General features: G+C 34.9%; 1 protein-coding gene across 1 annotated transcript; it reads right to left on the reverse strand.

Annotated features, from left to right (window-relative positions):
* Nucleotides 1–12,430: 12,430 nt before the first annotated feature.
* LOC311601446 (small ribosomal subunit protein uS2-like) lies at nucleotides 12,431–13,480 on the reverse strand. The gene has a single exon (XM_084788900.1). It carries the CDS (start codon nucleotides 13,379–13,381, stop codon nucleotides 12,494–12,496), a length of 888 nt encoding a protein of 295 aa, XP_084645026.1. The 5' UTR covers nucleotides 13,382–13,480; the 3' UTR covers nucleotides 12,431–12,493.
* Between the last annotated feature and the right edge of the window lie 3,788 nt (nucleotides 13,481–17,268).

Consider the following 17,268-nt stretch of genomic DNA (forward strand, 5'->3'; position numbering starts at 1 on the left):
GTCAAGAAATGAAGCTAGAAGTTTTAAATTTTGTTAATTCTGTCAGCAGTCATTCTATTTAAGTACTTACACTGTATGTAATGCATTTGATAAACACTCTAAAACTTAAGTTTGAAAAAATAAGTGACTAAGTCTTCCCAGTTGCATTACTCTAATTATTAAATTTGTCTTTATGAACTATTTGATCAGGTAGTTTTTATCCCCACTGATTCTAGAATATTAGCTTGTCTCAAGCTGGAAAATGTTCCAAAATCATAATCTCAACTTTTAATATTGTAAAATCTATAATTTTATGTATTAACATGAATGGGCAATGATTTCCAGATATTTAACCAGATATTGATATTTCTGTGGAGGTGATTTTTGGAGTAGAATACAATTTAAAGTGGCTTACTCTGAATAAAGTATATCACCCTTTACTTTATAGTACACATGGACTAAACCCTTTCATTAGGGAGCAATACTACAATGAATAAATCTGAATTCTCTACAGCAAATAGGAATTTTGCCAGCAGAATAACTTTTAATTTTTTCCTGTATCTCTTCCTTTCTAGTCTACTCTACATATTTGGACATTTCAAGTCTGCCTTAGCATGTGAATTAATTCCTTAATATATGTATGTAAGAACATGCATCACTCTGTACGTCTAGAGGTCTGAGGATAACTGAGGCTTGCCAGTTCTCTCCTTTCATGTGAGTCCTGTGGATCAAAATCAGATAATCAAATTTGGCAGTAAGTACAAGACATCTCTATATTCAAAGAATAAATTAATGTTAATAAATTTGGTGAAAATTCTGGTAGAATCAGTACAGATATGGTAGTTTCCATATACTATGATTAGACACACATCAACAAATAAAAATATATGAAATCCTTTCACTCATTTGCTTCACTCAGAAAAATATCTTCAAATTCTCCAGACATGAAAAGAATGCTAAAACTTTCATATTGTGTATCCAATTTGTTATGTCATGAAATATAAATTTGATAATAGAAAAATGTAGTAATTCTACAGAAGACAGGAAGAGACTCTTCTGTACTATGTAGATAGAGTGAATTTGTGGATAACAGCTATCATAGAAGGTATTAAATATTAGTATCATCCATAAATAAATATTATTTGAGGTTATTCAAGTAGGAATAGATGGATTCCAGGCAAAGAACGCTGCCCTCAAGAGAATGCTTGGTTTTGACTTGTTGACAATCTTTGGCAAGTCAATTTCAAAAAGGCAGTAAAGGAAGATTGCGGCATTAAACTAATTAATTATTTTTCTTGTATTTTTCAGTGAGGGCAAAATGTCAGACCCACATAGTAATTAAAAAAGAGTTTTAATTTTTCATTAACTCTAATTAATGTTGACTTTTCATGTTCATTAACATTACTTCTACTGACTAGGGGAATTTATCTAAAGTACAGGTAGGATCATCATTATATGTCAGATAATATAATCTGTGTATGGGAAGAAGGGTGAAATTTCAAATATATTTTAATTCTAGAATCATATGAAGTTCAGTTACATGACGTTACATGACCAGCAGAAAAATTGTAAGGCAAAAGAAAACTTGGAAAATTATCATCTTCTGGTTCTTAGTGTTGGGTGGTATCACTATTATTTTTATTTAGTCTAGTGACATGTGTTTATTGAAGAATTCACCATTATGTTTCTCCAAAGAAACAAGTGTAGGATGATTTGTTTGCTTAATGGAGAGCTCCAAGGTCAATTATTTTTAAATTAATAGTTAATGAATATATTCCTACACTACCTTCCATAGCATAGAGGGAGACAACACAATTTGTTGATCACCATCAGTTATTGTCATAAACACACTGAGTTGCAAGGCTCTCAGGAAGGCTAAAAGTTGAAAGCTTAAGAGAGTGAATAGATTCAGAAAATTGAGAGACAATGAACCTTTTGAGAATAAGTTAATTACAACTAAAATTTAATTTGCTATGACAAATCTCTAGGCATTGTGTTGGGCTATTTACAAGAATAACTCATTTTGTTATCACTAATCATTTTTCAATATACATAAAATTATATATTGATTTTAAGTAATTCAAATTAAGAATTAATGGCATTAAATATTAAATCAGGATTCATATCCTGGATATAAATCTGCATGAGCTGCAGATCTCTCCATTCTTATAACTGTCTAATGCCATAAATTAAAAATCTATATACATATTGGGGTTCAGGGAAAGTTCTAACAGTGGAAGGTCATCTGTTCGGTGAAGTATTTCAGTGGTTATTTTGAGGCACAAAATAGAGAAATAACATGCAGAGCTGGCGAGAACCTTTGTACATATGGAAAATTAGTTGAATTAGTAAAAGAGAAGCAAAATAATGGTATACGTAATAAAACAAGGAATTTTGCATTGGTATAAACCAATCAATTTGAATAAATATCAATAGATTCTATTCCTACACATGATATATTCAGTGTGCACATGAGTAATGATCTCACAACTAGTTAAAGTAGAAGTTACTGGTTTCTTTGAGGACTCAATTCTGTCATGTTAATGTGTTTCTTATTTTGGTCCCAAGTGTGAGATGTGAGAGTATTTTTCCACTGCTGAAAATAGACATGTAAGATGGCATGTTATGTTTTGCTGGAAGCTGTCTCATGAGGGGGAATGGTTTTTGCCAGTGTAAAACATCCTTTGTGTACTCTATGAAGGGAAAATAAATGCCCACAGATAGTGAGACAACACTTTTTGCATCACTATGCTTTGTAGTTGTTTTTATTTTTTTCTTTGCTAATCTTCATATTTCTACAGTTCACTTCATAGAGAAAAAAGTTCCAGTGACCTTCTCATGGTGCTCTGAGTCTTGTCACTTCCCTTGACTCGTGGTGATTAAGTGGAGTTTTGCAGTTTCTACTGGTTTGTGCCAGTGTTACTGATTTATGTTTTGGTTTAGTGTTTGCTATTTGACTGAACTGATGTTATCTTGTCAAAGAAGAGTGGAATCATCCCAAGAATCTATGTCTAAAAATCCACAGCCCCTTTTTCTACTAACTTTCTTTCTCTCCTACATTTGCTTGGTAGGTTAGGAGTGAGGCAGAAGCATTTAAGAACCATAAATAAAGTAGATTTTTGAAAACTCTAAGCTTACAATCAGTTGCTATCAAAAAGGAATTATTCCCTCTGTTTTTGAATTAATTTCAAAATATTTTGTTTTAAACTCAGTTCACTGGAAATTAACTCTCATCGCCATTTATTGTTAGCTGTGACATGTACTGAATGAACTCTGTGAGTTTGAGGCCACCATGATCTACAAAGCAAGTTCAGGACATCCAGGGATACACAGAGAAATGATGTTTTGAAAAACCAAAAAATATTTTTTTTTGGTTTTTTTTGAGACAAGGTTTCTCTGTGTAGCCTTGGCTGTCCTGGACTCACTTTATAGACCAGGCTGGTCTCAAACTCACAGTGATCTGCCTGCCTCTACCTCCCAAGTGCTGGGATTAAAGGTGTGTGCCACCACCGCCTGGCAAAACAATTTTATATGATTATTTTAACCAGTCTTTGTTTTCTGTAAAAATTAGCATGTCATGTAAGTGTGCTGTCTCTTAAAAATTATTCAACAGATAATTTAAGATAAAAAATAGCTCAAATTCTAATTTACTTAAAGAACTAACCAAATGAGAATTAAAAAAAAACCACAATTTTTATTTACGTTCATTTTCCTAGCTACATTGATATTTATTTTATATATCATAATATACACCACAATATTCACCTAGTTAAAACCGAGAGACTTTTTTGTTTTAACAAAACTATTCAAGCATCAATCTGATATAATTTTAGAATATATTAACAATTCAAATTATTTCTCTGTTTTTTAGCTACTTCCAACCCAATGCCTTCCATAGTTCACCTAAATTTGGCTGTTCACGAAACTGTTATAACACTTATGGTTGTCACTGAACTATTTCCCATAAGCATACTATTTTCAAAATTAACCCATTTTACAGCATGTATCTTTATTTGTTTTCATTTTTACTGTTGGATAACACTCCTTTGTATATGTATACTACATATAACATGTTACTTCCATACTTTTCAATTCTTGGACATATGAATCATTTCCAATTGGGAGTCACTACTAAGTAACTCAAGAGAAAAAAATCAATGTGTCTAAATAGACATGGCTTCAATAAACCATGAGTGAATTGAAGATAAACACATAAAGAATTTCAACTTCAACAGTCATCAAAGAAATATAGAAATTCAGTAAAAATCAATTTCTCATCCATGCTACTCACCTTCCACTGACCCTCACATTCTCTTTTAAATGCATAGCTCCTTTTTTAAAAATTATTTTTTCTATGCTGTACTTATTTGGCTTAGGAGTGAAGTTAGTACTGGTTTCATAAAACTGTTTGTTGGCAGTTCTTCCCTGTCTAATATATGGAATACCAAGAAATGCATTTGCATTAGCATTTTGCTTTGTTTTGATTTTTGTTCCATTTTTTAGAAAGGTTGTCACTTTCATTGAACACATAGAGATCTGTCTGTTTCTCCTGAATGCTGGTATTAAAGTTGTGTACCATCATGTTTGGTGGTATTTAGAGGATGTCTTTGTTTTTCAATTTTTTAATTTTTAATTTGTTCACTTTACATTCCTTTTGTAAATAATTGATTGAAGTTAATAGTGAGCCAACCTGAGCCTGGACTTCTTTTAGTTGGGAGAGGATTTTAAAGTAATTAATTGATTAATTAATTAACACCCTCATATATTACAACAAAACCACACTACCCCCGCCCATCTTTTCCTCTCAGCTGGCCATCATCTCCACGATACACTGTTCCTCCATTTTCCTTCAGAAGATAGTTGGCTTTCCATGTTTATCAACCAAACATTGCATAGAAATTACAATAAAACTAAGCATATACCCTCATATCAAGGCTAGAGATGGGTTGCAAAAGTGACAGTTTCTCATGGGAAAACAAACAACCTTCTGAGGAATAATAATAGAATAAAATATAGTAAGCTAAAACACAAACAAACAAATTGAAAAAAAAAAACCCAAGTAAACAGTGCCCAAAGAAAGGCATTTTCTTCGAACTTTCACCTTGAGGCTCTGTTCACTTTCACCCTGAGGCTGTTTCACTTTTGTCAGTAAGATGTATTTCTTCGAGGATACTAAAAGATGCTTTTTTATATAAAATATAATCTTCCACCCTGTGTATGGTGTCTAACATGGCTCCAGGGATGAATCTGATGGGTAGCAGTGAAAAAAGGAAGCTAATACAAACCCACTGAAACATAAAAATTCTGGTATCATGTAGATTGTGCTCTCTGTTGGAGAAACTTTAACATCCTAAAGTTTAGTGTGTTTATTATACAGAATTGGACAGAGAGACAGAGTTATTACATATAGCTGAATAAGAAGGAGGGATTATTTCTTACAGATAAATAGATAATTTCTAATGGCTATAGAAATATGAGGTATCATGATTTTGGTATTATCATTATTAATATCTTGGTAAATATTTGGATCAAGATCAAGGAGAAAGGTTTAACTGATCTAGGTAGGAACAGTCTCTGTAAGATAGCAGTTTTCAGGCTTTAAATATATGGAAGGAGAAAGCTATGGTAGAAATTTTCTGTATGTTTTATCAATAGCTGTAAATGTACTAAAAAGAAAACATTTGAAACTTCCCTTTAAGCCTCACTCTTCTATCCCAAGGAACAAGGCTTTACCATTTTCCCATTAATCCTAGTCTGCAGTCCTTGGGATAACACATATTCACTCAGGGCTTCATTCACTAGTGGCTTTCTTGGCTACCTATCACTTCCAACCTTTTGATTGGCAAATTGAGACCCTTTACCTTCAGTGCTATTAGTAACACATATGTATTAGTTCCTATGATATTGCTGTTTGTGCGATAGTTACTATTTTCCAAATTCTTAGTTCCTGCTAAAATGTCATTGAAGATTATTTTTCCAGTGATTTTGTGTGTGTGTGTGCTTGCTTACCTTTCTCTGCTCTGTAAGATTATTTCACATAATATCTATAGTGTTAACCTGGTGATTGTGGGTTCCATTAATTTATACTTATAATATATTTTTTTTCTTTTTCAGTTATGAATGAAAGCTTTGGAAGTATAGTAACCTGTATTGGCAGTTATTATCTTTTAGGGATTGTAATACAGAAGTCCATGCCATCTTAGCTTCCATAGAAATCTTTTGTCATTATAAGTTTGACTTGATATTGGACATAATGCTTTACTATGACTTTCAAAATCTTCTCTGTATTATGTATATTTAATAACTTAACAATAATATGATGGGAGAGGTTCTTTTCTAGTCCTGTTAGGTTGGCATTCTAAATATATCTATGTGGAGAGCCTTTTCTTTGCCCAGATTTGGGAAACATTCCTTTTTTTTTTTTTTTTTTTGCAAATCTACATTTAATGCCTTTAGCTTGAACTGCTTCCCCTTGCATGCATATGATTTGTAAAGTTAGTCCTTCTTTAGGTTTAATTTATTTTTAAGTTATTTGTGTTTTCTTGTAGGTTTCTGTATGTAAGTACAGACACGCATGGAGGTCACAAGGGGGCCATTGATCTCCCAGAGATGGAATTACCATCAGTTGTGAGCCAACTGAAATATATGCTCAGAATCAAACTAGAGTCTGCTATAAGAGCAGTACAAACTCTTTTTTTCTATATTTCTTTTATTGAAAATAAATTCAATATAAAATATATTCTGGTTATTTTATGCCTCCCCAATTCCTTAAAGCCTCTCCCCTCTTTGTCTTCCATCTCAATCTATAAACTTTCTAAAGAATAAAAAAAAAATAAAATAGAGATAAAAAAAAAATCAAACAAATCATGATAGGAAAACCGAACAAACAGTGGAGTAATAGCCAAAGACAGTGCTTAAGAAATGAATATTAGATGCAGGCATACACACTGTCACACAAACAAGAATTTCATTAAAATAATACAACCAGAAGCTATAATATATATACAAAGGATCTGTGTAATTAAAAGGAAAAATGTGCTAACTAAAAATTATGAAACAAAGAACCTCCAAAGATGCCTTGAGTTCATTGTATGATGGGCATCTACTGATGGGTAGGGAGCCTATACCTAAGAGTGGTTTATAGTCATAAATAATACTCCATTGGGGAACACTAATTCTTCATTTGCAAGAGGTCATCAATTGGACATTGATTCTGGGTTAGTGATAGGAGATTATAGCTATTTCCTTTAGTGCTGAGAACTCTTTTGGTGCAGAACCTGCGCAGGCCTTATGCATGCAGCTATAGTTTCTATGAGTTCATATACACATTCATAATGCTGTTTTTAGAAGGCCTGGTTTGCTTGGTTTCCTCCACCCCTCTGACTTTCACACTCTCTCCACCTCCTCTTTCTCACAGTTCCATGTGCCCAGAGAGGAAGTGTGGGAAAGATTAAGCTTTGTCGCAGGTGGAAGCAGTCTTGGCGGGCTTTACCCTTGGGGCACACCATGAATACCTTGTGAGAGACTGTTTGGAGCCTTCCTGGGCTTGGAATTCAGGAAGCCTACCTAGGAACCCCACTGTGGCTATTGTTTTCCTAATTGACCCTCGAAGGGAGAAGGGACCGCCCTTTGCATATGACTGGGAAGGTGGGGGAGAGAAAAACAAGAGGTAGAAGGAGAGAAGGAGGAGGCGTGGAGAGAGAGGAAGGGACTGGACCAGCTCGAGGGACAGAGACACCTAAGGACCTGTCCTGCTGAAGGATTCCAGGAGGTTTATTCTTCTATCCCTTTAACCTTTTTTTCCTTCTTGTGTGTGTTAGTTGGGTTGTATAATAAAGTTTAATTGTTAATAAACTGAGCCAACAAGGAAGGATTTAGTGGTAGGGATATATATCAAGAAAATTAGATATTTCATTTAGGTTTTCCTATTTCTAGAAGTATGTGATTTTAAAGAACGTCCTTATGATTCTCTGGATTTTCTCAATGTCTGTTGTTATGTCCTCATTTTAGTCTCTATTTTTGTTAATTTGTATTATCTCCCTTCATCTTTTAGTTTGGCTAAAGGGTTGTCAATCTTAATGATTTTTCTCAAATAAATAAATATTGTAATACTCTCTCTTGTTTAATTGATTCCTTGTAAATTTTTGCTGATGCTGTATCTCTTTTCTTGATTTCAACCCTGAGTTTGATTATTTATGCTCTCCAGTACTTTTGGATGTTATTTATTTTTTATTGTTCTTGTTCTAGATCTTTCAGGTGTGGTTATGTTGCTAATACATTTTTAATGTTGATAATTAGTGCTATGAACTTTTCTCTTAGAACACTTTCATCGTGTGCCATAAGTTTGGGTATGTTGTGCTTTTATTAATTGCATGGAATGAAGCCTACTTGTTCATGGTGAATGATATTTTTTATATGTTCTTGGATTTAGTTTGAGAGTATTTTATTAAATATTTTTACATTGATGTTCATAAGAGAAATTAACCATGACCAAGTAGGCTTCATCCCAGGCATGCACGGATCATTCAATATACTGAAATACATCAATGTAATCCATCATATACACAAACTGAAAGAAAAAAAAAAGACATGATCATCTCCATAGATGCCTAAAAAGCATTTTACAAAATCTAATACCGATATATATTAAAAGTCTTGGAGAGTACAAGTCACATACCTAAACATAGTAAAGGCAATATACAGCAAGCCTATAGCCAATATTAAACTAAACAGAGAGAAACTTAAATAAATTCCACTAAAATCTGGGACACAACAAGGTTATCCACTCTATCTGAATCTCTTCAATTTCTTACTTGAAGTCCAATCTAGAGCAATAAGAGGACTAAAAGAGATGAAGGGGATAAAAATTAGAAAGGGAGAAGTCAAATTATCACTATTCTTGGATGATATGATAGTATACATAAGTGACCCCACAATTTCTACCAAGGAATTCCTATAACTGATAAACACCTTCAGCAAACTGGATGGATACAAACTCAACTCAGAAGAAATTTCTATGTAACAGCATGTCTTTGAGAAAGAATCTAGAATGAGCTGAGCTAGGAATGCCCACTGTAGTCATTGGCATCATTCCATGATGGAGTTCTTAAACTGAATGAAAAGGAGAAAGGCAGCTGAGACCAGCCTTTATCTCTCTGTGTGTTTTGATGACTGCAGATACATGATTAAAATGAATCTTCATGCTCTTTTCTCTATGACTTACAATGATAGAGTGTGCCTTAAAATTGTGAACCAAAACTAACACTTCCTTATTTTGTTTTTATCTTGTGAGCTTTGCAGTTCCAAAATTTCAATTTCAATCTGAGTTTTCCCTTTAATATTTCATGTTGATGTCTTTATTTACTCAGTTACTTGTCTTACTTTTGAAGTCTTTTTATTATTTTCTCATGAGTTTGTGTCTTCTATGATTTCATTAAATAGACATATAATTATTCATTTGAATTGTTTTCTAATGTTTTAATCAAGTTTGTTTTTACTGGAGTCATTATTAAATCAGTAAATTTAAATGGAGTCCCAATTTTTTGATTTTTCTATATTTCATTTGATTTTATGTGGAGATTGTACATCTGAGGTTACCTAATTGCTTAGATATTTTATTAATTCATTTTCTTTCAACGAAATTGTGTGCAACATTGAAGTGAGTTTGGGTTGCAGTAGAGTTGGCATACCATTATTGCTCACTGGACTGGCTAAGTACTAAAACCTGTAGCTCATGTGCTCAGGACTCAGAGCTTAATCTATCACATTATCCAGTGTCTAAAACACAAATTACAGAAGCAACCACAGTGAATGAATAATCTTACTATGGGAAACAGCAATAATGGTCAGGAATAATTACTTCTTTTAGAGCAGGTTCTCAACCTACAGTTCATAACCCCTTTCGATGTTGAATTATCCTTTCACAGTGGTTGTCTCAGATTATTGGAAAACACAGGGACATACATTCTGATTCATAACAGTAGCAAAATTGCAGTTATGAAGTAGCAACAAAAGAAATTTATGATTGAAGTCACAAAAGCACAAGGAACTCTATCAAAGGGCTGTAGCATTAAGAAAGTTGAGAACCACTGTTCCAGAGCAATAATGTTGGGGGAGTAAAAGAACAAAAATAAAATGTATGATAATTTGAATAATAATGGCCCAAATAGACCCATATATATGAATGCTCAGGGAGTGGAATAAAGAGGTGTGACTTTGTTGGAATAAGTATATCAATGGATGTGGTCTTGGCCAATTAAGGTTTCAGAATCTCAAGTTATTTCTCTTCTTAATGTCTTCTTATCCAGAAGTAGAACTCTCAGCTATTCCTTTACCTTTATCTCTGTCTACATGTGTGATATATCCTTCCCGCCATGACAATAATGAGCTAAACTTCTGAACCTATAGGCCATCCTCAATTAAACATTTTTTCATAAGAACTGACGTGGTCATGGTGTCTCTTCATGGGGCATGTAGGCCATGCCACTAGCATAGAGATAGAGTGAAGCTGAGATGTATCAAAACCTCAAAAATCTTAATTTGAGACCAGCAGGAGTAAGGATTGCTCCCTCCCTGTTCTTTGCCTACATGCCCTGATGCACATAGTCTCAATCTTCACACCCGCAATTCTAGATATAGTCATGTAGCATACCACCTGGATTTCTTCTCTATGCAAATAAAGTATCTCCAACATCCCAGTCCCAACCAATGATATGAGCACATACTGAAAATCCCTTCCTACTCCCCAGGGTTCATATATTCCTTGTTCACCCATAATGAATGTACAAGCTATTTCACCGAATATCATCTAAGAGTTGCAATGTGACTGAGAGAACTCCAAGCTAAAATAGATGGAAGGAACAATGAAGAAAAAGGGAACAGGTAAGATAGATGAAGCTGAAAACAAAATATGGAATGAAAAAGAGGTGAAAAAAACAAAATCAAACAACTTAAAACAATCCCCAAACTTAGGAGGACAAAGCAGAGAGATCCTCAAATTCAGGCCAAATGATAATCTTAAGGAGTGCCCACCGCAACTCCCATATGCATAAATGAAAAATAGAACATAATAGGGCAAAACTTGTCTAATAAATTGAAATTATATATTAGGAGAAGTGGCGCAATGATGTAGTGGTACAGTCTGGATGTAGTCCATCACCTGTGCATATGAGCCAGGCTCATTATTGTATAATATTTTGTGTTATCCCTCTCGCTGTGGTCTTTTGCAGGGGTGGTATCCAGAGACTAAGTCTACTTTGCTGTGGTACCTCATGGAATCCGAAACATGGATTCCTCAATGGATGAATAAGATTGTGTGATTTTTCTTTTCTGTTGTTGCTTCTGTGAGTGTAGTTGCCAGACATGCTGCTTTGCTGTCTCTCAGAAGGCCATAGTTGCTGATGGTCCCATCTTTGTGCAGATCCTTGGGTACATGGGAAGCAGTTGTTTCATTTCTGTGCTGTCCTTCATGTGGCCATGGCATGCTTTTCAGGTTTGTGTCAATTTGGTTTGAAGCAGAAAAGCAAAGGGCAATGTAGGACAACACTTTGGGTTATTAACAGGGCCATCAACTAACAATACACTTGGCAGCCTGTCTCCCTTGCTTTCATGTACTATGCATAAACACTCTTCTCTGAAAAGTGCACATAGCAACTCTGACAGCTATCATCAGTGGGATCCTTGCACTACTTTTGCTAGATAAGGTGAAAAGTTCCCCCTAACAAAAATCATAATATTAATATATCAGATAGCAAGAATACAAAGCACAATCTGGACTGAGGTGGCTCAGAGTGTATCAATAAAAGTCAAACTGTCTTCAAGTGAACTTTCAGGAAGGTTGTTCTGTTTATCACCTTATTCCTTTCCACAATTGGACATGCATATGAGTAAAATCAGATGCATTATAGGAAAGAGCATGTATAAATAGAGGAGTAATATAACACAATGCATCAACCAAAACAGATCAATGTATATATATGAAATAGTCAAAGAATAAAAGAAAAGAGATACACCTTCACTATTCATCATCCTAATCAAATTCCCTTTGAACTCTGTAAAAGAAAAAAGCAAAAAGAAATAAACAGGGCCTTTGATTATGCTCTTTTACAATGCCTGCTATTCTTTTGCAGTGCATTATGGTCTTCTGTTCTGATTTAAATAACGTTTCCCCATTACTTTTGTAGGTCTGTGAAAGCTTTTATTTTAGTTCCTGGAAAAAAGGTCAGGAACCTGGAAATAACTGATCCTGACCCCAGGCTATAGTCCACTCTGGAGTATCCTTCTCAATAGACTTCCAAATTGTGGAACATTGCAAAGTTCTGAATCAAAATTTTCATCCTATATCTACAAGTTTTCTGCAGGCTGGATCTCAGATTATAGTCTCTTGACACTTCTCTGGGTCCAAGAATCCGGTGGTTTTATTTCTGCATTGGAAGATTCTTTTTTTTTTTTTTCAACTTTTAGAGATTTTATTTTCTTTCCATTTCTCCCTTTGCTCAGGTGTCTGCAGAGCAGCTCAGGACCACTCAGTGGTGGCTCCAACCCACTCAGTGGCCTGCGCAGTGGGAGCTGCTGACCAGTCCTCAGTGGCTGGCTGGGAGCTCCAGTCCTCAGTAAGGAACTGCTGGATAGGTACGGAGGGCACCTGCACACCCTCAGACCAGTCAACCACCTCTGGCTGCGCAGCGGTGAACTGAGGAGCTGGTGCAGTCCATTCTCCCTGGAATTCCTCCTTGGTCACAGCCTTCTCAGCAGCAGCCTGCTCCTCCTTCTCAATCTCCTCTGGGTCTCTGTAGAAGTAAAGATCAGGCATCACTTCCCATGGGTGCTCACGGGAGATAGTGCCACGCATGCGGAGTACTTCCCGGGCCAGCATCCACCACATCAGACTCACTGAGTGAGCTCCCTTGTTGTTGCATGAGATGGCAATGTCAACATAGCGCAGAGGAGAATTCGTGTTGTGCAGAGCGATGGTGGGCAGGTTGACATAAGAGGCCTCTGTGAGGGGCTGGTGGTGAGCCCTGGGGTCAGTCACCACTAGAAGCCGTGGCTCCCTGAAGGCTGCTTGGATCTGGTTGGTGAAGGTCCCTGGTGTGAAGCGGCCTGCAATAGGAGTGGCTCCAGTGGCAGCAGCGACCTTCAGCACAGCTTGCTGGCCAGTGTTCGTGGAGGAGATGACGCTGACGTCAGCAGGGTTCTCAATGGCAACAATAGCACGAGCTGCAAGCAGCAGCTTCACCCAGGTCCTCTTCAGATTTATGATGTAGATACCATCACTCTTCCTTTTGTAGATGTACTGCTCCATCTCAAAGTCAAGGTTGGTGCCACCTAAGTGGGTTCCCGCAGCAAGGAATTTGAGGACATCCTCCTCCTTCATCTGCAGGACATCAAGGGCTCCGGACATAGTGTAAGCTTCCCTGTAAGTTACGACAGGAATCAAGAGCAATGCCGTATGGACCCGTCCCTGGGCAGCGTGGAAAGCGCATTGGAAGATTCTTAAACATTAAAGTTAAATATATTATATATTATTTTATTATGCTTGTATGTATGTATGAATTATCATAGCCAACACTTTGCAAATATTTTCTCCTATCTAACTTGGTCTTGCTGAAATTTTTATTAGGATAGTAGTGTTTTCTCTTGTAGGTGAAGACTGAATTAATGTTTTTTGCATTATTAAAATTATCTATATGAACTTCAAAGTAACTTTTCTTGGCACAGTGGGTGCCACCAACTTATTTAATATCCTAAAAAAGTCTTTTATATTATCAATAGACATTTTCATTTGTATGCTGTGATTAACATGCTGTCTTCATAAACTTGTGACAATTGAAATACTGAATCGTATAAAACTTGTAGTGTACAGATGGGTCTATAATATGTACTCACTTAACTTTAGTCACTGTACTGTAGTTTAGTTTTAACATAAATTAATATAACTAGATAAATATATTCTTTTAGATACTGTAAAATCTACTGACCTTCCTATAGCAATTTTGAAACCAATTTTTGCAAAGGCTAATATGAATAAGAAGCTTGTCAAATATGCACACAGGATTTTCCTTCCAATATACTCAATAGTTTTTTAATAGGCACACACACACACACACACACACACACACACACACACACACACACACTGAGAGGAGGGGGGCAAGAGATATTTGTGTCCTCTATCTTCTCTGGACAGATTTTTCTTTACAAAGATATCTTACCATGGAAACCAATTAATCTCTCTCCTGAGGCAAAACAATCATTTACAAAAGAGTGCTCTCAAGTGCCTTCCCCAATAGCTTACTAACTAGGATGGCAGCGGGGGAGGGGGTTGTTCCCTTGATTCTCTGACTGATGAAAGCAGTTAACTTGGGAATCCTGTGTGTGTGCGCATTCTAGCAGAAAGAGCTTCTGAACTTAGAAGCTCTTATACAACTTGTTGAATCATTCAAGATAGACAGGCATTATGTGTAGTATGGAAGACTTTCTAGATATAGACTATTAATTGTTACCTTATCTTCCTCACTGTCTGTAGACTTATTTCTCTTCACTTCACCAATGCCAATAATTAACCAAGAGAAAAGAAAACTTGAATGTTTCACAATTAAAGCAGAGGCTAAGTTAGTTGATATCAAAGATATCTGACTTTGTTTTTAAAATGTATTTTATTAATTTATTCATATTACATCTCAATTGTTATCCCATCCCTTGTATCCTCCATTCCTCCCTCCCTCCCATTTTCCCCTTACTCCTCTCCCCTATGACTGTGACTGAGGGGGACCTCCTCCCCCTGTATATGCACATAGGCTATCTCTGACTTTGAAGCTTTAATCTTGGGCCAATTACTTTGTAAAGTAAAAGACAATTTATTTTTAATACCTAAGCAATAACTCAAGATTTATGAACTTTCTGAAAGTTTAAATGAAGTAATGTATATAAAGCTTATCATATGGTGTATCATGAAAAGCACATAAGGTAATGCTACTTATTTCTTTGAGGATTTATTTAAAATATTTGAAAATTACAAACAATATGACAGTGAGTTTACCTTCATCAATACGTGGGTTATATAGACTAGTTCTTCAATGTATATAGGATAGTGGGAAAATAAAATTGATAAAAGAAATGAAAGCTATAGTTGAAAAAAATGCAGTTTAGGTGTATATAAGGTATACTAAAGGCCCACTGGGTATTCTTCTGGGTACATCCCCTATGACATTTTTTAAATTGAAATATAGAGAAAATGATGAAGAATTGTTTAATAATAGTCTGCACATTTGTCTCCAGTACTCTACAATTAATATATGCCATATTTGTTTTATCTCTTTATGAGCACCTTTTCATTCATTCATTTAGACACAAAATCTGCTGTATTTTAGCAGATTTTGAAGTTGGAGACATGTGAATGCTCAATTGCACAAAATACACATTATTAAGTAATGTTCAACATTTACTTATGTTCTATTTCATGAGGTAGAATTGACAAAGTGTTATGCACAATATGAAATGTCTTATAACAAAATTTAATAAGTATGTAAACCAGAACTCATAAATATATTTACTAGAACAATAATAATGGCAATAATAATTTCCTTATTTTACTTCCCTGTTCTTTTTTCATAAAGCCATCATTCATCCCATATTTGCAAATATGCTTTTGATTTCTGTCAAAAAGGAAAAGAAAAATATTTTATCCACTGTCTAAAGTTTCACTGAAACACAGGTGTATAAGAGCAAAGCTTACACATTTATTTGCCATGTTAAATGTGACATGAGGATACTTAAAGACTTGAATAAATACAAAAGCTGTGAAAATTTGTAGAATGTACATAGAAGCATATTTGGAAGACAAGGAGACATGCTCCAATGGCTATAAACTTTATGTGGGAGTGTTGTTTAGAAAGGAGGACTGGCTCTTCAGATTCTTTTCTGTGATAGCTTTCCTCTTTTTCCTCCAAAGGAAGGAGTTCCCTGTAGGGAGGATTGTGGGTCTGCTTCAGGGGAAAAGTGACAAAGTGATTCTAGTACAAATGGTCTGTTTCAGGAGATAAAGTGGATGAAGAAAGTTAGCTCTGAGATTTTTCATACATCTATTTTCCATTTCTTTCAGCTAAAAGTGTTTTCTAGACTAGGATGTCATATTTGGGACCAGTATGTACTGAATAATAGCATTTAAAAAATTTACAGTAGATTAGTTCTTCAAAATTCAAAGAACTTCTTGTCAAAATGCAGGGATTTTTTCTGAATAAATACTAGCTCTAATTTAGAAATATAAAATATTGTAAAGAACAAACAATACTGAAAACGAAGAAAACCTTTCTCTTTTCTATATTGAGGTCAAGAGAAGGTTTTGCTCTGCCATATGCAGCCACCCAAATCATGAAGTTTGTAGGATAAACCATTTTGTTTATAAAGTGATGACTTTAGGTATTTGTCATAAATTTTGATAGCTGACTATGTAATATTCAAGAATTCATTTCCAAATCAATACCACAAAGCTTTCTCCTTTTTTCTAAAAGTAATTTTTTCAACAGAACTTTTACTCTGTGGCTTTGGACTTAAAATTCTGATATAATATAGCTCATTTCCTGAGTTAATAGCTTGGCAAGGAGGCACACATCAATCTAAGTAAATATAAAATATATGATTAAAATTGAGCTAATAATAAGGAACAGTATTCAGAGCTATTGTAATATATAGCACAGGGATATAATCTTTTTTTGTCACAAGGAAGAGAGATGATTCTGACAGAAATCCTTACACACATGGGAGTAAAAACTTGAGTATTGAATAGAAGTTAAATGGGGGAATTAGAAGCTAGAATCAGAAGTGTAGACAAAACCAGAAGAACAGCATGTACAAAATCTCCAGGAAATAAAGAATCATGAAAAGTGCAAGAACTGGCTAATGGTCCATATGGCTTGAGCACCAACATGTGTGGGAAGAATTAGGTATTTCAGGCTAGAACAAAATACAGGATTGATCATTTTAACTCATCAGAAAAACAAATTTAAGATTTTGATGTACTTTGTTTCCACAACCTACTGTGCATCATCCCACCAGTAATGTTTCAAAGTTTCACTTTAGTTGAATTGTGGGGAAATTATTTGAGTGGGAAAGTATGCATTCAGAAAGAAGATTTAGAAAACCAAAATTTTAGAAACTTATATCTTTTAACAAGGGTACTAGAAACTGAAAAGAAAAAAAATATATAGAAAGAATCTAGATCTAGGGTTAAAAAAAATCAATGGAAATTGATAATGAGATGTGGCTAAAGATTTATCAGGATGTTCAAGA

The sequence above is a fragment of the Acomys minous genome, assembly GCF_964271855.1.
Source record: "Acomys minous genome assembly, chromosome: 7".
NCBI classification, from domain to species: domain Eukaryota; kingdom Metazoa; phylum Chordata; class Mammalia; order Rodentia; family Muridae; genus Acomys; species Acomys minous.